The sequence below is a fragment of the Hypomesus transpacificus genome, chromosome 23, assembly GCF_021917145.1.
Source record: "Hypomesus transpacificus isolate Combined female chromosome 23, fHypTra1, whole genome shotgun sequence".
NCBI lineage: Eukaryota > Metazoa > Chordata > Actinopteri > Osmeriformes > Osmeridae > Hypomesus > Hypomesus transpacificus.
Genome location: NC_061082.1, coordinates 1,063,176 through 1,088,556, shown reverse-complemented (window position 1 = coordinate 1,088,556; position 25,381 = coordinate 1,063,176). Strand labels below are relative to the sequence as shown.

Sequence of the window (25,381 nt, the reverse complement as noted above, 5' to 3'; positions counted from 1 at the left end):
TTGCTATTATTCTCCTGTGTCTGGAGCCCAAATGTTGAACTGAAACAGATTTTTTTATTTTATTAAAAAAGAGAAACACGGTCAGTTAAGAGTCCTTTGGACTTCCTCCACAAGACTGTGACTAATAGTTGTATTCATTAAAAGATGCAGATGCTTTGCTCCTAAGCGACATACAGGCAGAGAAACATAATAGGGGCCGTTTAGGAATCTGTAATTGGTGGCATCAATATTATTTCTTTGACTAAATGTAAATGTAAATGTTTATTTCTTTGACTTAATGTAAATGTGAATGTTTGCGCGCCTTTTTTGATTTCCTGGCTATCCCACACAAAAAACGTAAGCTAGTCTACGAAGCTAACAGGCAGAAGACTGTTTTGTCGTAATGTGTGTGAAAAAGGTAACACTTTTTTGTTGAAATAAAGTTTTGAAAAAAGTTTTGAAAGGTTGAAACAATATTTTCGAAAAAGGGGTTTGGTAAAAAAGTTTGGAAAGGTAGATTTTTTTTCTCGAAAAAAGACAAAAACAGTAATTACATAATTCTGTATCTCTTCATCCATGGTAGAGTATTTCTTCAAATGTACATGAAATCGCAAAATGTTCAAACATGCCTCTGCTCATTTCCAGGGTTGAATATGCCAGGAGGGCAAAGATAGACGAACCCCCCAAAACAGGTTTGTTGACAGTAGGCCTGCATTGCTGAGAAATAACTCCAACACCATTAACAAAATATGTATCGGCAGTCTCATAGATTTGTGGTAATTAACCCTAGTTTTGGTTATATCAAGTTGCATAGTCAACAGTTGTCTCTTGAGAATAAATGCCACTTTTCCAACGGAAGAGGGCAGCATTGCATGTAAATATTTTTCTTTTCTTTTTAGGAGATCATCTTGAAGGATCACATGGCTTCTTGACACTTCAATTTATCACGCCTACGGACAACTTAAAATAAATAAAAAAGTGTGTAGAATTTAATAAAAAAATGTGTAGGATTTCTGCGTGTCTATCTCCCTCCGTGATGATGTCACACGTAGCCTACCCCTGTCAAACAATATTCAGATTCTAAACACCAGTGTTTAAGGAGGTTGAATGAGGCATTATGAGGTTATTTACACCATATTTGGACTTTAAACAGTAGAACACTAGTAGCTTGCTTGGTAATAACACGAAGTCCTACTATGGCTTCTGCTGACATAAAAAGACAAACATTGGCTAAGATCCATAGATCAAGGTCTTCCGAGGATAGAAAATTGAGCCAAACTGCCGTTTAGAACATCTATTTTGGGGTAGTTTTGGCCACAGCTGTATAAGGCTCAAACACATTTCTGCCTTTATTGATGCAGCATATCAGCCCATTTCCACTCAGTATACCCCTTTAAGAAGTAGGCTACAAGATAAAGTTTCTGTTTTTAGAGCTTGCCGCTCATTATTAAAAATAGCGGAGAGGGTGTGAGAGAGTGCGATAGCCCTAGTCTCTTGAAATGTGGTCGCTGACTGCCCCGGAACGTGTGTAGCCTAGGCAACGGGCTCTCAGTCTAGGATTGTGACAAATCAGATTTGAAACTTTGACAGCTCCGACTCTCAGTTCAAACGTGCTCATGTGAGGCACCAGAAAGTTTATTTTGAAGGCTATATGTAGGCTATTAACTCTCAAAAGTAAGGATAGTATTACAGAACTATTTTTAGGTTAGCTAAACGACCACAGCCACTTCGTTAATAGTGATATACATCCAATATATATTTGGAAACATTTGGCGAGCTCCACGTGTTTCATACGAAATATGTAATTGACTAGACATTTCTGATACAGAGTTGTAATATTGTGCTTGGATCAAATACAGGAAGGACTGAAGACGGATGTATCACAATGACCCATGCCGCGCGCATGGTAACAAACGGATTGCCCACTTACTGTCGTTTCACAAGCTAATTTCTTTACTTTGAAGCATGACTTTTCTGTAACATTGGGTAACTAGTTGTACCTTACTGAAGACGTAGGCTTTTCGTCGTTCTTTAACGTTTATCGAGTCGGACCAGTACAAAATAGCTGGACAATAATTGGCAAGACATGGGGACTCAAGGCACTGGACGGAAAAGAAATCCGAATAAGGAAAAGTCGACGGCCGAAGATGATGCCCTAAATCTTATAGCAAGAGAGGTAAGCCTACCCAGGAACCCATCACTGTTACCTGTTTGTTCCTGATATGTTTTCATTAGTGATAGTGACTGTTCTAAACCGCTCTGTAAGCCACGGAGCTCGCGCCTCGCGGTATAGACGCACGAGGAAATACTGAACACACGCGCAGCTCCCTAAAGTGTCACCAAAAACCGAATTTAACCACAGTTACATTCTTTTAATCTTCTGACAATGTTCTTCAGTCGTAGCCCTGATTGTCAAAAACGCTAGTTTCACAGACACCAGGAAAACAATGTAACGCTTGTCCTTTACGTGTATCATTTTATGTATCTAACCAAATACCCTGCAGATACACGTGGAACCTGTACAAAGGCGCTATTTGGTTTTTATCGTGTTACTGGTTGATTTAACATTTTACGACGGTAAGAAGCGATCGGTTCACGTGAACGTTCTGGAAGGTAAGACTTGGCAGGGCAGAATGTGATCACAGGCGGTTTTAACAGGTGTTCAGTCAAGTTTTGACAGACCCACTCAGTCGTTTGGAGGGGGAGGGAGAGACACTTAACCCCGCTGATAATGAATATATAGCGATAATTGATAGTATTCTCTTGAACACTGCGTTATGGATGTCTTTCAGTAATACAATGGGGACGTGTAGGGAAGGCTACCACTGTTTGAGTTGTAGTTACACTGGGAAGTCTATGAAGTGAGAGGGCGCTCATTTGAAAACTTACAATCCGCCCGTTCACGATCTGTAAAAAAAACAACTGAAAATGACCTACATGCGGACCAGAATAGCAGCACCTGTCATGTATGACTTGATATCTGGTTGATGTTGTGCAGTGTGCACCTTCTCACCCAACACCACTTTATCATCATAACATGACCTGATTAGCTACACAGTAGACAGTAAATGTAACTCACAGGTGAACCAGAATCCCTTCAATGGGACCTGCCTCACACCAAGGCAGGAAGGCCTCAGTTGAATCACAGGAAGTTCGATCTGTGCAAATCAAGCCGGAAGTTGCCTGTGTTCACTTCACATACACCCAACACACACACACACACACACACACACACACACACACACACACACACACACACACTGTCTTTGTGACTGTGACAGTGCTTCCTGATAACAGCTTGCCAAACAGCAGTTGGCCATGTGAATGTTATTATATTCTGGTACTGAGGGAGCAGAATGCAATTTACTCCAGCTCTGCAGTAAGCTATTTGTCTGGGCCTCAAACATGTCTGTAGTTTCTCACAGCTGCTTGTTGCTGGCCTTGGGTGGTTTGGGGAATGAGACAGTCTGCTGGGCTAACTTTCATATCAAAGAAAGACTCGGCCTTATAGCGTCATAACTTTAATTCAGAAATATTTTCTGTCAGTGTTGTGGTGTTTGGAGGTTAGCCGGACGTAGCTTTAGGACAGTCCAACCCATGGACAGCTGACTGTCAGCCTTCTACCATGAAGTTTGTGGAGAGAGAGGGAGGCTTGGAGGGAAAGAGTTAGAGAGAGGTTGAGATGGAGATGGAGAGAGGGAGATGGAAAGGGAGGGAGAGAGGGGGAGATGGGGGAGAGAGAGATGGGGGGGGGGGCGAGAGGAATGGAGGGAGAGAGAGATGACGGGAGGGGGAGGGAGAGAGATGGAGAGAGAGAAAGAGACTGCACCTTTAAGCACTGCCTGGGTCTCGTCCCACTCTGGCAGGCCTCTGACAGAATGGTATGTCAGACCTGATGAGCTGGCCCATTCTGCAACAAGGGCTTTAAAAATAGAAGGCCCTTAAAGATCAGCTGTTACTGCCCCCTGCTTCCCGAGTCTGTCTATGAGGGGGGTGGGGTGAGGAGGAGGGGGGGGGGGGTGTAAGTGTGTATGTAGGGGCAGCTAACTGGTCCACCTGGAAATGGCCAGTCTTAAGGGAACACTCGATAAAGCCTTCCTGTAATGGATCCTGCATGCCCGAAAGTAGCAGCGTTAGCAGCAGGGGTCCATTAGCGGCCTGTTTCTGAACGAGCTGTTTGCACTCAGGAATGTAGGGTCCGGACCCAGAGTTTATCCCGAACTTTGACCAGAAGAGATACGACCACACAGTCAGCAGGAATGTTATGACAAATGGACACCCCTTTCATTTTGATTACTGTGCTTTTAGACAATGTTTTTCTTCCTCTGTCGAATTCCCTGAAGCATTAAAGCAGACAGGATTTCCCTAGCAGGATTTTATACAGTTTCCTAGCGTTCATGAACTGGTCTTATGTCAAAAAGGCAACAAACACACATTAAAGGGATTATTAAGCTAAGGTGCCCTTGTGGGTTAAAGAGCTCGATCCTGGAGGTCTCTTCAGACAGACCTACAGTGGTGAGAGGAGGATGAATCCTAGAGATGTTTAACATAAACACAAGCTAAGCCTACGGTCACACGAGGTTATGGCACTACACAGCACAACATCTTCATCCATGTGTCCACAACAGCTATCATATGATACAGGAATAAAGGTTTTTTTTATCATTGAGTCTTTGAACACCATCCTGTGTTTGTGATGAAGGCAGGGACTTTGTCTTGGTATTAACAGATTAATATGGATGCAGAAGGATTTGCTTAATGCGTTTGATAATCAGCACAGCAACTTGGAACGAGCATGTGAATGTATAGTTAATTAGGGCTGTGTACAGTCTGTCAGTTAAATGGTGTGTGTTTAGGACTAAAGAACAGGGAAATGTACAAGGCTGTTGATTTTATAAGTAGGAAAGTCATTATATGAACAGTTACACTGGTTAGGCCGTTCTGGTGGTTTACTGGGTAGAGACAAATCTATACACGGCTTGCTAATGTCCCATCTCAATTTTGAAACAATGGCCTTACTTCAAAAGTATGTCATTTTGTGCCCTAATTGTTTTTAAGGCACTACTGAATGTCACACATCATTGACTACTGTGGGGTTTGTGTTTGTGGGTTTGTGCAGGGTTTGTGTTTCCTTTAGTGGTCTGTTGTGTGTGTGCGTTACTATGGAAGCTGTCACAATACATGGCTTTTAAAGGCAGACTATGGGAAGACTGTGATACTCTTGTGGAGGATGAGAAACGTGTTGCTACCCCACGCTGCCCCTGTTTCCATGAGGCCTCCAGCTCAGGGTTGGGTCATGTCCCGTAGGTGAGGTTAGTCTGCTGGTGTGGTGTTGGATGTCAGTTACTGTGATCATGATGACAGGCCTGGAGGGCAGCCCTGCAGGACCGGCGCTCAGGTTTGCTAGAATGTTCTTGTGTACAAGTTCAGTAGTACGATCAGTATGACTTTCAAGCAAGCCTGCAGTTGGTTATCAGCCTGTTTTCTGTGTAACCAAAGGAACAATACGGTGGCCTGTTACGTGTGACTCAACTGTCTTGCAGGGTTTCGGGTTTGAGATTAGCCTTTCTGGCGTTTTTAAGGAAGTCTAATTTAGTCACACCGTGACCTATTTTTCAACTTTTCCGTCAGTGTCCTATATTCTCTGTTTGGAAATTGTGTTGATAATATTTTAATTATTACATTCATCAAATAGGACTTGATAGTTGAAAGGACTGAGGTTATGTCTGAACAATTGCTTCTTACAAGATGTTTTATAGGCCAACATAGAGTACAGTCACATTCAGGGTGTATAAATTGTCTAATGTATTTTCAGTGTGGCCAGGCATCTCTTATTAATGCTGTGGTTTCAGCATAGCTGAATTAAACAGCTCTGCCCAGTATCAGAGAAACAAAACACTCTGTGTTCATCAGATGTGCTTCCTCTGTCTCTACAATACCTTCCTTTCCAGCAGGGTTCCATTCTGTGAGAACTCGAGACGGAAATGTTTACAAAGAGCATCTCCTGAGTGTCTTAGGCTCTCTGGGATTCAGTTGACAGTGTGTTTTGTCTGAGCGAGGCCAGAGAGACCAGTAATCTGTGGATTAAGTTGGCAGGTTGGCGCTAGGTGACAGGCAGAAGGGGCGGTGGAGCGAGCAGGAGAATCAAGTGTTTAGACGGGATTAGTCTGGGACTCTACACACACTAGGGGCCAAGACATCCTTCCTTTTAATCTCACCCCGTCTTTCAGGAAGCAAACAGGAGAAAACACTGTCCAACGTTCCTTCACAGCCAACTACAGTATGTCACCGTGTGGTATGCGTTACGCGAGCATTGCACACACTCTGGTCTTCTAGATTTGTCAAGTGCATCACAGGCAAGTTCTCACTAACTGACATAGACACTATTTATGGTACAAGTGGGGTAAATAACTAGGCTTTCCATGTTTATCCCTAGATGAGTGCAGACAGTTGGCTTGGCCAACTCTGAACCCTGAACAAGGGAAGTCTCCTTAAAAGGATGTGGACGTGCTTGCTTCCTCGTTGTGACATCACACACACAGAGCCAATGGAGATTGTTATCATCCATAACTTCCTGTTTATTCATGTCTGCTGGTCTCCATCCAGGCCTTCAGGAGAACGGCTGATTGGACACATCTTTCCTGGGGGTACAGAGGTAGCCAATGGTTAGGAGGGGTAGGGGTGACCAAGCAGGCTTCAGGCACAGATGTCTTTACACTCACAATGACAGTTAAGGCTTCAGCCAGTGAAGTGACTTGAGCTGTCTGACTTGGCTATATTGCCTAATCATATTTTCTCTTCAAGCCAAGGCATGTTAAGTTGAAATAATACCTGGTTGGTGTGTGTGGCCTGTTTTTAAAACACGGATGTGGATTGATATAGTAAAGCACAGTACTGAAGAAAAAAAAATACCAAGCACTATATTTTATTTAAAAAGAATTTCCCCCCAAAAATACAAGAAGTGTAATGAGATCTTGTTAATAAATAGGTCCTCATACACATTTTTCCATGATTAAACAAGCGAAATCAGAAGCGAGAGAGCCTGATGACATTTCCTGGTTGTCAAGGCCGTTTACTGATGAGAGGAATGCGGCCCCTCATCGTTTAATGACATGACGTGATTGGACCAAATGAGCGTGCGCTCACTTCTGTCAAGCTGCATCATCAGAGCTGTCTAGGACAGACACTCACGAGGAGCGGAGAATGAGAGGGGGATGGTTCAGCAGTAAAGTGCCCCCAACAGGAAGTAATCCTGGGTGATGCTCTTTACCCCACCGTCCTGTAACAGGGAGTCCCTTTGTCACCATTCACCACCAGACCCCAGATATGGAAGATATGTAACTTGATATATTCCAAAGGAATTTATCCCTCAATGACCATTTACCTCAAGTATGCAGATGCCTTGAGCTATAAACATCCTTTCTACGTCCCTAACCCCGTGCCACGCTTTTACCAACGCTGTCAGATGGTGTCTTTCCGGTCACTTCTCAAGCTCTAGTCTTTAGTTACCCCACTGGACAGAGACGTACTGCAAAGAAAAACACGCATCGCAACTGGAAAACAAACAGCTAACTTTGCCCGCTGGAATTCCTTCCTGCAACCAATCTCCTGTTTTCCCCTGTGGACCACACTTGAGTAACTTCCTGTGGGTGCTTGCTTAACATGTTGTGTTGTGTTACTGTAGTCGACTACCAGGAGCTGCTACACAAACTGCTACCAACTTAAAAGCTGCAGGAACCTTTCTCCTATTCTGAGATGAAAGGCATGAGCCATTTGCTTGTTTCTCCGCAGGGAGAACAGAAACCAAGGCGCTTTAAAACCGATTGGAAACATCTGGAAAACCTTCACCAAAGTATTTTTAGCACAGATGACGCTTGGATCTGCCATGGTTCCTTCAGAAGGAACCACAACAGCTTTTTTGCCAAGGAGAACATGCCAGTTTCATGTTGGTTATGTTAAATGACACTTGTGTGTTACAGTAATGTGTTTTTTTTAGAACCTCCAAATTCAGCTCTCTGGTGTGGGAGTAAATGTGCTGTCGCAGTAATAACACAGGTGCCGGGGCCCTGGCATGCTTGTGCTACGAAACAGAAACTGCTATGCGTTCAGCAGAACTCCCATCAAACACCACTTTCATTCCAGTTGCTGGTTCACCGAGTTTTACTAGTTGAAAACCACAATTTCACGTTGAAATCTTTTGTTTGGGGTGTGCCCTGGTAGTTCACCCAATAAGTGCACATACCATGTAGGCTGAGGCCTTACCGCAGGTTTGAATCTACCCTGGGCCCTTTGTGCCCTCTCTCTCTCTCTCTCTCTCTGTCTGTCTGTCTGTCTGTCTGTCTGTCTGTCTGTCTGTCTGTCTGTCTTTCCTGTCACATTTCACTTAAAAACTGTCCAATCGAGTATGAAAAATACCCACAAATATATCTAAATTGTTGATTGCTCTTCCTCCCTGGGATGTTTATAGGAGGCCCTAAGTGTTATTTATCTTGCTCTGGTGCATACACACAGTTGATGACCAACTTTGTTTGATGTGAGAAAGCTGCAGCTGCTGTTTGTGTGTGGTGAGTGTTGAGGCTGATGTACGCTCTCCATGCAACAGCTGTCAATAAACTGCTTCCTTCCCATTTTCTGTGTGAAAGGGAACTGCAAAGAACGTTTGGCCCGTTATCCTACCCAGCACACAGTTCTGTAGTGTACTGCTCAATACACATCCGACTTATGTTGTGGATGTTCTGTTTTGTTTATGCTTCTCAAACTCCCTATCTAACGGCTTTCCCTTTTCAGACAGATAGCTTCTCTCTACAGTACATTGTACGGTTTAACGCTGAATTTCTTGACCCAACCAACGTCCACTAAGTTTAGCTCAACCTCTATTCTCAGAGTTGCACTTGGTTTTAACATTCAGGCCAGCCAGTGTTCTGACACAGACTGGTTCTGTTTCTACAGACAGGCTTTATTATCTGACCACATCCTTACGTGAGTCTGGGTGAGGCGCTGCCCGTCAGATAGCTTGACTCACAGCGATCTCCCGGGCATGTGAGGAGCGGAGACTTGGCCTGGTTAGCCTGACGTCTTTAGCCATGTTGCTAACTGGCTTCGACACCCTGTTTGACATGAGAACTTGGTCAGTTTTATCAGGGTTGTGATTACGGGTGAGAGGAATTGGAAGGGCATAATCATGTCAGTGACAATATGTTGGTGTTACATCTCTGCTTCCATGGGTACTGATTGGTCGGTGTAAATTGGGTGATAATTGTACTCTTCACAATGGAGATCCAGAAATATTGACGTATGAATCCTTTTTGCGGTGTGACCTCAAGAGCTATTCTAACCTCCACTTAGTCAGAAAAGGAGTTTGTTTCTCTTATCCTCTCTTTGTCACGTCTGTCAACGCTTTGGGGCATTAAAATACTCGCTCATTTTGGCCGGTTGGCATCCAGGGCGTGGGAGCCAGGCTTACAGAGAACCCAGGCCAGACTGGCATCCAGCTGGTGGCATTGTGTCCTGTGATGGGGCGGTCTGGTGGGTCTGAGAACTGTCAACATAGTCCAGGGACTGGAGTGATGGGGGCCAGGCCAAGCTTGTCTTTATCCAGGGGACAGTTGCTGTGTGGGCCCCTGGGGGCTCACGAGGCCTGGCTGAGCCGGCCCGGGAAGGTCCCTCTATGGATCCTAGTTTGAATTTCTCTTGGCTGTGAAGCCCAAGTATTGATGAGTCGCTCACCTTGTTGACCCGATCCAGATAAGGTGATGTGGGTAGAGGTTAATGTTAACTCCTGACCATCCTTGACCTGCCTGTCATCTTCTCCTTTCTCTCTTGTTTCGATCGTTGGATTGATCTACCTTTAACCCCCTCCGAACCGCAAATCTCAATCTCTCGCTGCGGCAGATGGTGTTGTTGTACTGTACTCAAGGTCGTGATGTTCAACAGAACTTTGTGACAACGCTCGGAAACATCACCCTCGACGATGACGTTGCGATGAAAGATGTTGCGGGATCTCCAGAGAAAAGTCGCCTAATTTGAAATCCAGCTGAATTAGAATGTTTTTTTGATGTAACTTTGGGTCCATCTGGGTCATTATAAATAGCTGTGGAGGATAGGAGCAGGCAGAGGAGACCTCTCCTGTCTCAGCCCAGTTAACATCACTGTTCCAGGAGATACAGGATGTGTGGAAATGCAGACGACCCAGGATTTCAGAAGCTCTCTGTCACCGACATCATGGTTTACTTTGACAACTGCAAGAAGGTAGTTTTCATTTTTAGGGAATTGGCTTGTTTTTGTCAGACTGAGGTTGGTTTCTTTTGTCATGTTCAGGTGTGTGGTTATTTGGAGGATTTGTTTGCGGGCGGGGGAGGGGGGGTTGAGAGGTTTCTCAGGTTGTGCAGTACTTGTCATTCGCTGACTGGAAACCCACATATGGTAGTAATGGGTGTGCTGCCTGGGGTATTCTGGTCTTAAAGGAAGTGAATGGGTGTGTGCATGAAGTTGCACGACTGTGTGAGTCAGCGCTCTCACTTCCTCCAGGAGCAGATTCAATACGAGACACAGCTCTTTGTTTACTTATCTGGCACCAACTGTAAACTCTTCAAAATGATGGTGCGCCTTTATGTTAAGTGTATAATAACTGCCATGTAACTACATAGCATTGGCTATAGCACCAACATGCAGTGACACAGGAACTGTTAGGAAGGTGTGATTGGTTGATCTTGGTGTGATGATACATGCCCACCCCAATGTTAAGTAGATGAACGTGATCTTGTTTCGGTAACGCAACATTCCACTGTCCCTTTGCAGCCTCCCCTCACCCCCCTCCCCCTCACCGCCCTCCCCTGTCCTGGGCCTTCTTGCTCTGGTGTGATAACCTGTAACCACTAAGCCTTGACGTAGGCAGAGCCTGTGTATCTAGTGTTAGTTTGCTAGGCTGATACATGGTAGTTGTGAAGCTGATACATGGTAGTTGTGATGCATGGTAATGTACACTTATTGGAAAGAGTTAGCCTACCTAAATAGTTTGATCAGTGAAGCGGTATTCAGGGTGGTGTGCAGCATGCTCTAGTAGACATAGCATCTGTATCTCTGATCTCTGTATCTCTGGCACCCTAAGCTTCTGTGTTCCTCATTCAACAGCGTCACGCTGTGTTCATCTTGTCTTGTTTTTCCTGTTCCTGTCAGTTGCATTTGAATTTGTTAAGTCAGGTTCATGAACACACTCAACGTTCCTCCAGACTGAGTTCCCAGGGCTGTGTGGGCCTGGTTCCAGGGTGCACAGGGCTGAGGGGTGTAGCTGTGTCAGGGCTGAGGGGGATAGCTGTGTCAGGGCTGAGGGGTGTAGCTGTGTCAGGGCTGAGGGGGATAGCTGTGTCAGGGCTGAGGGGTGTAGCTGTGTCAGGGCTGAGGGGTGTAGCTGTGTCAGGGCTGAGGGGTGTAGCTGTGTCAGGGCTGAGGGGTGTAGCTGTGTCAGGGCTGAGGGGTGTAGCTGTGTCAGGGCTGAGGGGGGTAGCTGTGTCAGGGCTGAGGGGTGTAGCTGTGTCAGGGCTGAGGGGGGTAGCTGTGTCAGGGCTGAGGGGGGTAGCTGTGTCAGGGCTGAGGGGGGTAGCTGTGTCAGGGCTGAGGGGGGTAGCTGTGTCAGGGCTGAGGGGGGTAGCTGTGTCAGGGCTGAGGGGGGTAGCTGTGTCAGGGCTGAGGGGTGTAGCTGTGTCAGGGCTGAGGGGTGTAGCTGTGTCAGGGCTGAGGGGTGTAGCTGTGTCAGGGCTGAGGGGTGTAGCTGTGTCAGGGCTGAGGGGTGTAGCTGTGTCAGGGCTGAGGGGTGTAGCTGTGTCAGGGCTGAGGGGGGTAGCTGTGTCAGGGCTGAGGGGGATAGCTGTGTCAGGGCTGAGGGGGGTAGCTGTGTCAGGGCTGAGGGGTGTAGCTGTGTCAGGGCTGAGGGGGGTAGCTGTGTCAGGGCTGAGGGGGATAGCTGTGTCAGGGCTGAGGGGGATAGCTGTGTCAGGGCTGAGGGGGGTAGCTGTGTCAGGGCTGAGGGGGGTAGCTGTGTCAGGGCTGAGGGGGGTAGCTGTGTCAGGGCTGAGGGGGGTAGCTGTGTCAGGGCTGAGGGGGGTAGCTGTGTCAGGGCTGAGGGGTGTAGCTGTGTCAGGGCTGAGGGGGGTAGCTGTGTCAGGGCTGAGGGGGATAGCTGTGTCAGGGCTGAGGGGGATAGCTGTGTCAGGGCTGAGGGGGGTAGCTGTGTCAGGGCTGAGGGGGGTAGCTGTGTCAGGGCTGAGGGGGGTAGCTGTGTCAGGGCTGAGGGGGATAGCTGTGTCAGGGCTGAGGGGTGTAGCTGTGTCAGGGCTGAGGGGGATAGCTGTGTCAGGGCTGAGGGGGGTAGCTGTGTCAGGGCTGAGGGGGGTAGCTGTGTCAGGGCTGAGGGGGGTAGCTGTGTCAGGGCTGAGGGGGGTAGCTGTGTCAGGGCTGAGGGGGGTAGCTGTGTCAGGGCTGAGGGGGGTAGCTGTGTCAGGGCTGAGGGGGGTAGCTGTGTCAGGGTGCAGCTGTAGCTGCATTGTTACCCACACTGCATCCCCCGCCTGGAGGGAGATGGAGGACTTATCTAGCTGTTCATCAGGCAGGCAAATTCTTTTACCAGGGACAATGGTTTTGAATCACCTGAAAACAATGACACTATTTCCCCTGCAAGTATTTTCTGCAGTGTGAACGGTCATTTCCAGACTGCCACGGCAAGTTGTTACATGACGGATTATTACACAACTGGGGTAATTCAAGATGATGATGTCTGTGTTGAGATAATGTGTATTTATGTTTGTATGTAGGCATACAGACGAGTACTTTTCATTCCAGTGTTTGGACTCGCCGTGTCAGTGAGGCTAACCGGCTCTAAGGCTGTGTGGGACCGACGATCCCCACCTCAGAGCAGCACTAGCAGGTGTCCACCTGGGAGACCATCCCCACCTCAGAGCAGCACTAGCAGGTGTCCACCTGGGAGACCATCCCCACCTCAGAGCAGCACTAGCAGGTGTCCACCTGGGAGACCATCCCCACCTCAGAGCAGCACTAGCAGGTGTCCACCTGGGGGACCATCCCCACCTCAGAGCAGCACTAGCAGGTGTCCACCTGGGGGACCATCCCCACCTCAGAGCAGCAGTAGCAGGTGTCGGCCCCCCTCATGCTGGATCAGCAGCCTGTAACCATGTCTTGGCTACTGTCTCTTTTAAAGCCTGTTTCCTGCTCCCTTCTAAACCAGTCTTTCTCTTGGTTTTACTGCTCACTGTGTTTAATCATCTGAGCTTTGGAGGTGACGCACACAAGATGATGATGATGATGATGATGATGATGAACAGAGTGACTTTTTAAGTGGTCTTCTTTTTTTATGTGGTTGTGAAAGGAGCTGTGTAGAGGATGTGGGATTGCTGAATGTTGTTGGAAGAAAACCTGCCCCCTGGTGGAGGGTCTGGGTGCTTCCAGGTCTAATTTAGTCTGAAGAGTTTTCAGTGTGGAGGTTGTGGCAGGAAATGTCATCCCTTGCTCTCTTGACTCTTGTAAGTGACACTCTCCCCCAGAGAGCTGACGGGACACAAACATGGCCGCCTGACGAGGAAAAAGCATGTCACATGACGGTTCAGATTCTCATTATTTGTACTTGGCCCTGACACAGCAGTGGAGCTTATTTCTGAGGCGCTTGCGTGTCACCATTACTAACGTGAAACCTTAACAGGTAAAAGGAACTAGGTACAAGGAAGCAATGTTAAACTGAGTAATGGATAACTAAGGAATGTTTATCTGAGTCATATTTTACTGAGGTAAAAAAAAACGACTTCTTGTTCAGTAGAACCACAGCAGCCGGTTCTCATCATGTCCCTTCACTCCATCCAGTCACTACCTTTGGTTTACAGAACCTTTCACTCCATCCAGTCACTACCTTTGGTTTACAGAACCTTTCACTCCATCCAGTCACTACCTTTGGTTTACAGAACCTTTCACTCCATCCAGTCACTACCTTTGGTTTACAGAACCTTTCACTCCATCCAGTCACTACCTTTGGTTTACAGAACCTTTCACTCCATCCAGTCACTACCTTTGGTTTACAGAACCTTTCACTCCATCCAGTCACTACCTTTGGTTTACAGAACCTTTAGAACCTTCAGAACCAGACGCCTCTATCCAAAGCAGAGGAGTTCATCAGAAAGGCCTTTCCTAGAAGTGTCTGTCTTGGCAGGGAGACAGGGACTTCTCTGGAACATGCAGAAGCTCAAACAGCCTGGTCCTGTTCAGACCATCTGTGTTGACATCCAGGTCCATACAAACACTCGTACAGTATGACAGTGAGCCCAGTTCGTACTGCAGTAGGCGGGGTCAGAGAAGTTCACTGGAACATCAAAACATCACATTCCGTACCATCAGCTACTAAAATAAGGCTGACAAGCAGCGTCATGAAGGTATTCACAGATGTCAACACCTGAGATCCAACCGACATCTCTCAGAGACCCTATAAACTAAACGTGACACCAAACAACCACGTCGATTCTGCCCACTAGCGAATGAATAATACTAAAACTTCCCTATTCGTAACCACGTTGATGAAAGCATGTGGTTTATGTGCTAATAGCTTCTCAGTTGTTGCGATGGATTTTAAAGTATCACAAGTTCCAAAGAACTTCTCTCTTCAGTTCAGTCTCTTTCAGTTCAGTCTTTCTGTCCTGTCAATAAGCAGATCTCCTCCATGCGTACTGAACAGGTCTGTGAATATCACTGGTCTGGCAAAGGTAAACGCCTGTGTTTGTGTTCAGGGTCTGACTGTGGTTAACCTACTGTAGACAGGGTGAAAAACTGGTAGAAAACAGCCCAAATACAGTTATCAGAAGTTTGGATCAGTGTTTCAGGCTGAATAGGACCTAAACAGGAAACGGGTCCTGTACCAGATTACTCAGACCCCCTCAGGGTTCTAGAAAGAAGGAAGCACACTGTGGAATCGAGTTCTTCGCTGCAGCGTGGACTGGAGTTCAAAGGTCAAGTTGTTGGATTCTTAAACGTGTCTGGATTGTGTTACCAACAGACAGGCCTCTGTCTTTGACCAGATCCCCAGAGGGTTCTCAAACGCTGCATGGAGTTTGAATGTGAAGTTGAAGACCAGGAGAGTTTGGAAGGCATGGGAAGAAACAGAGGACATGAGTCCCTGGTGTCGGAGCTCCGAGTGTGTTGTGTGTGTTTGTTGTGCGGGGCTTCCTGTGGCCCAGGCACCAGCGTGACGCTGAGGAAACGCAGTGAGGAGGGGCATGCAGTGAGAAGGGGCATGCAGTGCTCAGGGGCATGCAATGAGGAGGGGCATGCAGTGAGGAGGGGCATGCAGTGCTCAGGGGCATGCAGTGAGGAGGGGCATGCAGTGCTCAGGGGCATGCAGTGAGGAGGGGCATGCAGTACTCAGGGGCATGCAGTGAGGAGGGGCATGCAGTGAGGAGGGGCATGCAGTGCTCAGGGGCATGCAGTGAGGAGGGGCATGCAGTGAGGAGGGGCATGCAGTGCTCAGGGGCATGCAGTGCTCAGGGGCATGCAGTGAGGAGGGGCATGCAGTGAGGAGGGGCATGCAGTGCTCAGGGGCATGCAGTGCTCAGGGGCATGCAGTGCTCGCTGTCTCTCCTGCCCTGGTGCCCCCGCCCAGAGCCAGCCAGTCCCCAACCACATTCTGACAGCCTCTGGGGCAGGAAGGAAGTGCTTACACACACACACACACACTTGCTCTCACATACGCTCTCACACACTCTTGCTCTCTCACATTCTCACACACTGTCGTTCTCTCACACACACACTCACACACTCTCTGAGAGAGATCCTTTTAAGGAAAAGGCCCAGCTCCTGCCTGAGACAGCCTCACATAAATACACATGAAAGCACAGCCTATCCCACGACTGGGCCAACACAGAAATGCACAAACAGAAATACTCTCATATGTAAAAAGATAAATTCTACTTGTTCAGCCTTCTTTTCAGATTTACCACTGGGAGTGTATGACTACAGAATTTACAGTACCACAGTCAATAACCCATGATTATTTTAGATTCAAGACCGAAGTAGCACTGACTCAGTCAAGCCTTTTACATGACAACCCATCTACTACACTAGAGTATTTCTGCTTGAAATCCTTCAATTTGTCTAGATGGGGAGGCTTTGGTAAAGTGCTCAGCAGTACAACAGGGTTCTAGAAGCAGGAAGTCTGGTTCCATGACCATCTGTACTTTTACTGATGTGATGTGATGACCTCATTTTAACAATCACTCTCTTCTCCTCCTCTCCTCTTCTGTCTTTCTCTCTTTCCCCCCCCAGGCTGAGGCCCGGCTGGCAGCTAAGCGGGCAGCCCGAGCAGAAGCCAGAGAGATCCGGATGAAGGAACTGGAGAGACAGCAGAAAGAGGTATGGGTCAGCTGGTCACGTTCAGCAGCATCTTCTCCCTCACACCATCTCAACCAGCCAGTCCACACAGCTTTCTATGGTCCCACAAAGACAAACACAGAAGTTACTGTATATGCAGTACTGTCCGAACCTGGGCGCGAGACTCAAGCGCTGTCTGAATAAGACTACATCCACTGTGACCCTTGTCACATGATAAGGGTCTAGATCGGGAGCCCCTAGTCGCATGACAGCTCTGGGGTTGGTCACCGGCGTTTCCTGTGTGAACGGTGAGTGTTCACACAGCAAGGCCTTTCATCTGATGCCAGGGCGGGGTCAGAGGTGGCTGGTGTGAACTGCCAGCTGTAACCTCCATGATGCTCCTCCGCAGTACCGTAGATTCCACAGCTGGGGAATCAGACCCTGCAATTGAGACCCTTACTGTCATTTACTATGCACATGAACAGTGATGACATTAGAATGTAGGGGATCTGAGGTTTGCCCTGGTGAACCACACTCCTGTTGAACCCAGCAGGAGAAGAAAGTCAACAACAAGGATCGTCATGGTTATGTGAGCTTCTTTTCAGCCAATGGGAGCCTTAGTCTTCTCTTCCTCAGGACCAGCGCTGGTATTTACGCTGCGACTTAACTGGTCTAAAGTTGTTAACCCTGCTCTGCTCTGCACAGCTCGTCTACCTTGTCCTGGGGGGTCGAGCCCCTCCACTCACCCATCCCCACTAAGCTGTCCCACAGCTTCATCACATTTCCAACGTTGATGCAGCCCGAGACAGCCCAAGTCAGGCAGGAATTAAAAAGAACTGAAAAGCGTGTGATCACTACTTATTCTCGAAGAGCAACAAGAAACTTGAAACTGTTCATAGATGGTTGACATGGTGTCTGCCCCTCACTGGGGTTTAGTAATGAGAGAGCTTTGTTTGGGCTGGGCACTGAGCCATGTGACCAGCTGGGTCGCCCCCCTGCTGGGAGGGCAAGTACTTACTTTGTTTCTAAGGATCTGGCAGCCGACAAGCAGATCCTGTCAGGGACTTAGTCATTACTGTGTCAAGCAGGCTTCGGAAGGATTCCAGTGCATCTGTCAAAACTGATCAATGTACTCATCACTGAGGAATTATCTGTATGTTTCTCAGGTTGTGATTTGACCAGAAGTTCTTGAATTATTATATTAAACAATAATGGATCCTGTCCATGAACTTTTGTGACTTTGCTGCAGAATATCCCTTGGGTATCCCTTTCAGATCACTTATTTTGTTGGCACTTTCTATCCCATCATATTGAACAGAGGTCAGGCCTTTTGGCCATAGGAAGTTGTGCTAAGGATGACAGTTCAGATTTGGTGTACTGTTTGATCGTTCAGTTTGGCAGTCAGTGGTGTGTGTTTGTGCTTCTCTGGTTCAACACCTCTGATCTCTACCTGAGCGAGCCCCACATTTCTTGGTTCTCTATTCTTAGCCGTCAGTAATCTCAGAGGAGGCCTCACAGAATCACACTCACTGCTTTACGAAAACGATTCAAATCACAGGATAAATAATGTTCCCTGTGGCGCAGTGTAACTGCCTAACAATCTTAACTCCAACAAACTCTCCAGTCGGTGATATTTAACATCCATCCTTGTAATTGAACAAAGCGGATACGTTCATAAACAAACTCGATCACTTTCTTGGCCAGACTCATGGACACAAACACACACCACCCTGTCATACTCACCAGATTAACAGTCAATGCTACGCCCAGTCTGGTCAGGAGGTGGGTGTGTGTGTCTTTAAACCTTGAACCAAAGTAGTTCCAAAGTAGCTTAGCTGGGCTCCTTTCTGAAGCCAGAGGTGGACTAGCAGCAGCTCAAAAGCGCTCTGACGACGGCAGGAACAAACCAGGGACGGCTCCTCTTCCAGGACCTCTTCTGGACACGGCCTCTCATGCTCAGGGGGAGGAAACAGGGCCAAGGGTTCGGACATGTGTGTGGATCAGGGCTGCTCCCTCCGCAGGGAGGCGGTCTGAGCCCCGGAGGTTCTCCTGCCGTGATCCCGTGTCCCCGGCCGGCCGGCGGGTCCAGGGCCCTATGGCTCACCCGGGGCAGGGCCCCTGAGCCCGGAGGCACGGCTGGGCGGAGGCTGGCAGGCAGGGGGGTGAGGGCTGCTCTCTGGAGGCGCCCTGCCACCCCCCCGAGGAAAAAGGTGGGTCCAGAGAGGGAGACGGGTCAAACGGATGCATGGGTGTTTTTAAGGAGATGTGTTGGGGAGTTTTTCATGCTTTATTGGACGGTTTTGCAAGTTTAATGTGAACGGAAAAGTAGGGAGGGAGAGTGGGGAAGACGTGTAGCAAAGGACCAAGGCCTGAGTCGAACCCTGGCCGCTGGGGTGAGGCTTTGGAACTGAATTTAGACTGAATTTGTCTCATATCTATGACTGTTGCTTAGCAACTTGTGGCGCAAGCAACTTGGGTTTCCAGTCAACTCACCAACTAAGTGCACAATATGATGGCCAGTTTCCTTGTGTATATGGGCCTTTGGAAACTCGTTACAGCAAGGTTGCATGAACTGTCATGTCAGTACATAGCAATACCCACACAGTTGCATCATCATCATACATTGGAACTGCGGTGCAGTTGCTTTCACTAAAGCTTATTTGAGCTTTCCCAGGGGTAAGAGGACTTTAATATTGATCTTGTTTTGGAAACATCTTTACATCCACTTACCTCTCACACCCCTCCCCCATACTGGGCCTAATCATTCTTATGTTTTCACATAGGACTTACATGGTAGTTAATGTAACCTTAAGTGTTGCCGAAAGTGTTTCTGTGAGAGACGACTACAGGAACTAGTTATGGTTGTCTGCTCCTAGATTCTCCCTCTGATCTTTTCTAACAGTGATGAGAGGAAGGTATTAACAGTTCTTTATTGAAACTATTACGTATAGCGCAGAGGTCAGACCTAAATCATCCCAGCTGGACAAGCTTCCAGAAGCTACATTGTTTCAGTCCTTAAATAGGCTTCACCTCCAAAGACAAGGCAGATATCATGTTTAATCACAACGTGTAGCGAGCTGAAAAGCACCCGGGACGCCTAAATGCAAGTTTGTCTTCCAGTGAAACTACCGGCAGACATTGTCCAGCACTAAACATAACTAAGGACCGGTGTTTTTTGCTGCGGGTGGAGATTTCCTCGTCTGGTGCTCAACCTTTCCCTCTCAGCCTGGACCTGTGAGTTAACACCAGAGAGCTGATGAGGTCAGGAGGTGGTGATGTCGTAGTGATGACAGCGCCGCCGTACCACACAGTAAGACTAACTGTGGACAGAGGGGTCAGTTTAACCCTCCAGCGCTAGACTGCAGTAGAGAGACGCACAGAGAGACCGTTAAATCTGGATTAGCAGCTGAGCTGGGGAGGGAGAGCTGTGTCCTTTAAAACCAGACAGACCTGGATCTCCCTGACAGAGTACTGGAGGAGCATGGAGCCCTGCTCGGGATTTCATAGCAGGTCTTTGTTTAGCGTTGCAGGTGATTGTATTGATGCTGTTTGTGTCGTCGTTGTAGGACCTGCTTTACTTTAAACAACAAAGGGTTACGCTTTTTTAGCTCACTTAACTAAAGGGGTGCAAGCATTGAGGAGGCATTCATTAAACGGGTGAGTGTGTCAAGTTAAACACATCTGCAGGTGCGTGTGTCTGTGCGCGTGTGTGTGTGAGTGTATGGATGGAGGGTTGTCGTTTTTTACATTTGTCTACGGTCTTTTATTGAGGTTCAGCTGATTTCTGTGATTGCTTTGGATAAAGACATTGGGTCGCTGATATTTAAACAAAAGTTTTGTGACTGAAAGAAGTTTTACAAGTCTGTTATTGCAGAAATTATGGTTGTAGAAATAGTTTTGGTTGAATTGGTGCTTCCACAATATTATATTGACCTGCTCTACTCCTGCTATATCTATGGTCTACTCTATTCCTGCTCTACTTGACTCTACTCTACACTGACACCAGACTCAAAGAGCCGGCACATGCAGTCACATGCTCCGTCCCCCAGCCCTCTGTGTGAACCCTGGGGAGAGTCTGGGGAGGGTCTGGGTGGGCTGCTGGGTGGGCTGCTGGGTGGGCTGCTGGGTGGGCTGCTGGGTGGGCTGCTGGGTGGGCTGCTGGGTGGGCTGTTGGGTGGGCTGTTGGGTGGGCTGCTGGGTGGGCTGCTGGGTGGGCTGCTGGGTGGGCTGCTGGGTGGGCTGTTGGGTGGGCTGTTGGGTGGGCTGCTGGGTGGGCTGCTGGGTGGGCTGCTGGGGCCCGGAGACAGTGCGCCTGCACCAGGAGGCACATTCCACTCTGCTGGCCTGTACCTGTCCTCAGCAACATGCATCTGCTCTGCTCTACTCTGCTGGCCTGTACCTGTCCTCAGCAACATGCATCTGCTCTGCTCTACTCTGCTGCCCTGTACCTGTCCTCAGCAACATGCATCTGCTCTGCTCTACTCTGCTGCCCTGTACCTGTCCTCAGCAACATGCATCTGCTCTGCTCTACTCTGCTGGCCTGTACCTGTCCTCAGCAACATGCATCTGCTCTGCTCTACTCTGCTGCCCTGTACCTGTCCTCAGCAACATGCATCTGCTCTGCTCTACTCTGCTGGCCTGTACCTGTCCTCAGCAACATGCATCTGCTCTGCTCCACTCTGCTGCCCTGTACCTGTCCTCAGCAACATGCATCTGCTCTGCTCTACTCTGCTGGCCTGTACCTGTCCTCAGCAACATGCATCTGCTCTGCTCTACTCTACTGGCCTGTACCTGTCCTCAGCAACATGCATCTGCTCTGCTCTACTCTGCTGCCCTGTACCTGTCCTCAGCAACATGCATCTGCTCTGCTCTACTCTACTGGCCTGTACCTGTCCTCAGCAACATGCATCTGCTCTGCTCTACTCTGCTGCCCTGTACCTGTCCTCAGCAACATGCATCTGCTCTGCTCTACTCTGCTGCCCTCTACCTGTACATGCATCTGCTCTGCTCTACTCTGCTGCCCTGTACCTGTCCTCAGCAACATGCATCTGCTCTGCTCTACTCTGCTGCCCTCTACCTGTCCTCAGCAACATGCATCTGCTCTGCTCTACTCTGCTGGCCTGTACCTGTCCTCAGCAACATGCATCTGCTCTGCTCTACTCTGCTGCCCTGTACCTGTCCTCAGCAACATGCATCTGCTGTACTCTGTGTACCTGTCCTCAGCAACATGCATCTGCTCTGCTCTACTCTGCTGCCCTGTACCTGTCCTCAGCAACATGCATCTGCTCTGCTCTACTCTGCTGCCCTGTACCTGTCCTCAGCAACATGCATCTGCTCTGCTCTACTCTGCTGCCCTGTACCTGTCCTCAGCAACATGCATCTGCTCTGCTCTACTCTGCTGCCCTGTACCTGTCCTCAGCAACATGCATCTGCTCTGCTCTACTCTGCTGGCCTGTACCTGTCCTCAGCAACATGCATCTGCTCTGCTCTACTCTGCTGCCCTGTACCTGTCCTCAGCAACATGCATCTGCTCTGCTCTACTCTGCTGGCCTGTACCTGTCCTCAGCAACATGCATCTGCTCTGCTCTACTCTGCTGCCCTGTACCTGTCCTCAGCAACATGCATCTGCTCTGCTCTACTCTGCTGCCCTGTACCTGTCCTCAGCAACATGCATCTGCTCTGCTCTACTCTGCTGCCCTGTACCTGTCCTCAGCAACATGCATCTGCTCTGCTCTACTCTGCTGGCCTGTACCTGTCCTCAGCAACATGCATCTGCTCTGCTCCACTCTGCTGCCCTGTACCTGTCCTCAGCAACATGCATCTGCTCTGCTCTACTCTGCTGGCCTGTACCTGTCCTCAGCAACATGCATCTGCTCTGCTCTACTCTACTGGCCTGTACCTGTCCTCAGCAACATGCATCTGCTCTGCTCTACTCTGCTGCCCTGTACCTGTCCTCAGCAACATGCATCTGCTCTGCTCTACTCTACTGGCCTGTACCTGTCCTCAGCAACATGCATCTGCTCTGCTCTACTCTGCTGCCCTGTACCTGTCCTCAGCAACATGCATCTGCTCTGCTCTACTCTGCTGCCCTGTACCTGTACCTGTCCTCAGCAACATGCATCTGCTCTGCTCTACTCTGCTGCCCTGTACCTGTCCTCAGCAACATGCATCTGCTCTGCTCTACTCTGCTGGCCTGTACCTGTCCTCAGCAACATGCATCTGCTCTGCTCTACTCTGCTGCCCTGTACCTGTCCTCAGCAACATGCATCTGCTCTGCTCTACTCTACTGGCCTGTACCTGTCCTCAGCAACATGCATCTGCTCTGCTCTACTCTGCTGCCCTGTACCTGTCCTCAGCAACATGCATCTGCTCTGCTCTACTCTGCTGCCCTGTACCTGTCCTCAGCAACATGCATCTGCTCTGCTCTACTCTGCTGCCCTGTACCTGTCCTCAGCAACATGCATCTGCTCTGCTCTACTCTGCTGGCCTGTACCTGTCCTCAGCAACATGCATCTGCTCTGCTCTACTCTGCTGCCCTGTACCTGTCCTCAGCAACATGCATCTGCTCTGCTCTACTCTGCTGGCCTGTACCTGTCCTCAGCAACATGCATCTGCTCTGCTCTACTCTGCTGCCCTGTACCTGTCCTCAGCAACATGCATCTGCTCTGCTCTACTCTGCTGCCCTGTACCTGTCCTCAGCAACATGCATCTGCTCTGCTCTACTCTGCTGCCCTGTACCTGTCCTCAGCAACATGCATCTGCTCTGCTCTACTCTGCTGGCCTGTACCTGTCCTCAGCAACATGCATCTGCTCTGCTCTACTCTGCTGGCCTGTACCTGTCCTCAGCAACATGCATCTGCTCTGCTCTACTCTGCTGCCCTGTACCTGTCCTCAGCAACATGCATCTGCTCTGCTCTACTCTGCTGCCCTGTACCTGTCCTCAGCAACATGCATCTGCTCTGCTCTACTCTGCTGGCCTGTACCTGTCCTCAGCAACATGCATCTGCTCTGCTCTACTCTGCTGGCCTGTACCTGTCCTCAGCAACATGCATCTGCTCTGCTCTACTCTGCTGCCCTGTACCTGTCCTCAGCAACATGCATCTGCTCTGCTCTACTCTGCTGCCCTGTACCTGTCCTCAGCAACATGCATCTGCTCTGCTCTACTCTGCTGGCCTGTACCTGTCCTCAGCAACATGCATCTGCTCTGCTCTACTCTGCTGGCCTGTACCTGTCCTCAGCAACATGCATCTGCTCTGCTCCACTCTGCTGCCATGTACCTGTCCTCAGCAACATGCATCTGCTCTGCTCTACTCTGCTGGCCTGTACCTGTCCTCAGCAACATGCATCTGCTCTGCTCTACTCTGCTGCCCTGTACCTGTCCTCAGCAACATGCATCTGCTCTGCTCTACTCTGCTGGCCTGTACCTGTCCTCAGCAACATGCATCTGCTCTGCTCTACTCTGCTGCCCTGTACCTGTCCTCAGCAACATGCATCTGCTCTGCTCTACTCTGCTCTGCTCTACTCTACTGGACTCTGCTCTACTGGACTCTGCTCTACTGGACTCTGCTCTACTGTACTCTATGCTCTGCTCTGCTCTACTCTGTTGGACTCTACTCTGCTGGACTCTGCTATACTGTACTCTGCTGGACTCTGCTCTGCTCTCTTCTGCTCTACTCTACTGTGCTCTACACTGCTCTGTTCTACTCTTCCATGCTTGTTTAAGATTCAGTTCTTCCTGTCATTCATTTTTTTTCCTCCTTTTATTGAACTGTGTTTTTCCCTGGTTGATGTGTGGATCTCCCCTCCTGCCTCCTGCCTCCTCCCTGCTGCCTCTCCTGCCTCCTCCCTGCTGTCTGTCCTGTGGCTGTGTAGATCTTTCAGGTTCAGAAGGTAGGCCTCCTTTCTCTCCCCCACATTAATTCAGACCGTCGTTACAAACACTGCTGCATCAGCACAAGCTACATGAAACCTTTTTTACGCATGCTGTGTGTGGATGTGATTGACATGAAGGGCTGGGGACAGGATACTGTTCAGTCATAAATATACAGGCCGACAGAGAGAGACGTAGAGTGTGTGTGTGTGGTGAAAACCCTCTTCTTCATTTCTGTTAGTGCTGTTCTTTTCCTTGCCTCACCCCTTTCCATCCTCCCCATCCCTGCCTCCCTCAGAAATATTATGGCCTGGACACCAAGGTGGACAGTAAAGCAGATGCCAAATGGGGAGATATCGAACAGTGGATGGTACAGTCGCCTGGAGTGAAGTGATGGCTGAATGCTGAAAGGGTCTCATCACACTAAAAACATGTTTGCACTGCATGCTGTACTAACCGTTGGTTTAGACCTGAATGCTAAAGACTGAATCACTTTTGTACGCTAATTTATCAGAGGGAGAGAAGTCAGCTTCCTGTGTAGGTTTAGCTCAGATGTTTGTGTTGGGGTTAGATGTTCAGACTTTTCTATCTTTCTAAAGTATTTTGCTCTCAGCCTGTATTTGAAAGGAATGGCCTCCAGTAACCTTTTGAATAGCGGGTAATTTAGGATAATCTCAGATAAAAGGCTTTTATGAAAAAAATGCTGCTTTATCTTTTTCAGATCAGTTAGACCTAATTCATCTAATGTTGAAAATAATCCATAATATTGTTTGGAACGTTTCCATGGCTGTTTGAATCTGCTCAGCCACCTGTCTATGTTGTGAGACTGCATGAGCCTCATTTAGCCACACTGCTTCATTCTGATGATTTCAGACTATTTTTGTGTATTATAGTTTAGATCCCAGTAGACAGAGGGCATTCAGGAGGATCGCTATTTTGGGAGTTTATTTTAATATATCCTAAACGGAACACAACACAAGCTTATTTCCCTTTTTACATGTCGCACTATCACACACATTTAAACGTGTAAAATAGGACATTGTAAACTAGATTTGAGATACGAACATAATGTCCATTCCCTCCTCTGGTTGTGCTGCAGTGTAGGGTAGGACCCATTCCCTCCTCTGGCCGTACTGCAGTGTAGGGTAGGACCCATTCCCTCCTCTGGCCGTACTG

The 25,381-nt window shown here is 48.4% G+C and overlaps 1 protein-coding gene and 1 long non-coding RNA gene across 20 annotated transcripts in view; both read left to right on the top strand.

Annotated features, from left to right (window-relative positions):
* The first annotated feature begins 68 nt into the window (after positions 1 to 68).
* LOC124485238 lies at positions 69 to 965 on the top strand. The gene is made up of 3 exons (XR_006958043.1): positions 69 to 397; positions 625 to 671; positions 879 to 965. It is a non-coding gene; the product is annotated as an uncharacterized LOC124485238 (long non-coding RNA).
* Positions 966 to 1,346: 381 nt separating this feature from the next.
* The window catches only part of lrrfip1a (leucine rich repeat (in FLII) interacting protein 1a), a 41,451-nt gene continuing 17,416 nt past the window's right edge, over positions 1,347 to 25,381 (top strand). For 4 of the 19 annotated variants that reach the window (XM_047047407.1, XM_047047405.1, XM_047047406.1 and 1 more), the window contains exons 1-4: positions 1,419 to 2,155; positions 16,291 to 16,377; positions 24,208 to 24,225; positions 24,504 to 24,575. In XM_047047407.1, the coding sequence (XP_046903363.1) occupies positions 2,066 to 2,155; positions 16,291 to 16,377; positions 24,208 to 24,225; positions 24,504 to 24,575 (267 nt within the window). In that variant the 5' untranslated portion in view covers positions 1,419 to 2,065. Of the gene's footprint in view, positions 2,156 to 16,290; positions 16,378 to 17,100; positions 18,546 to 24,207; positions 24,226 to 24,503; positions 24,576 to 25,381 lie in introns of those variants that run through there. The other 15 variants (XM_047047412.1, XM_047047411.1, XM_047047416.1 and 12 more) reach the window with 14 other exon arrangements.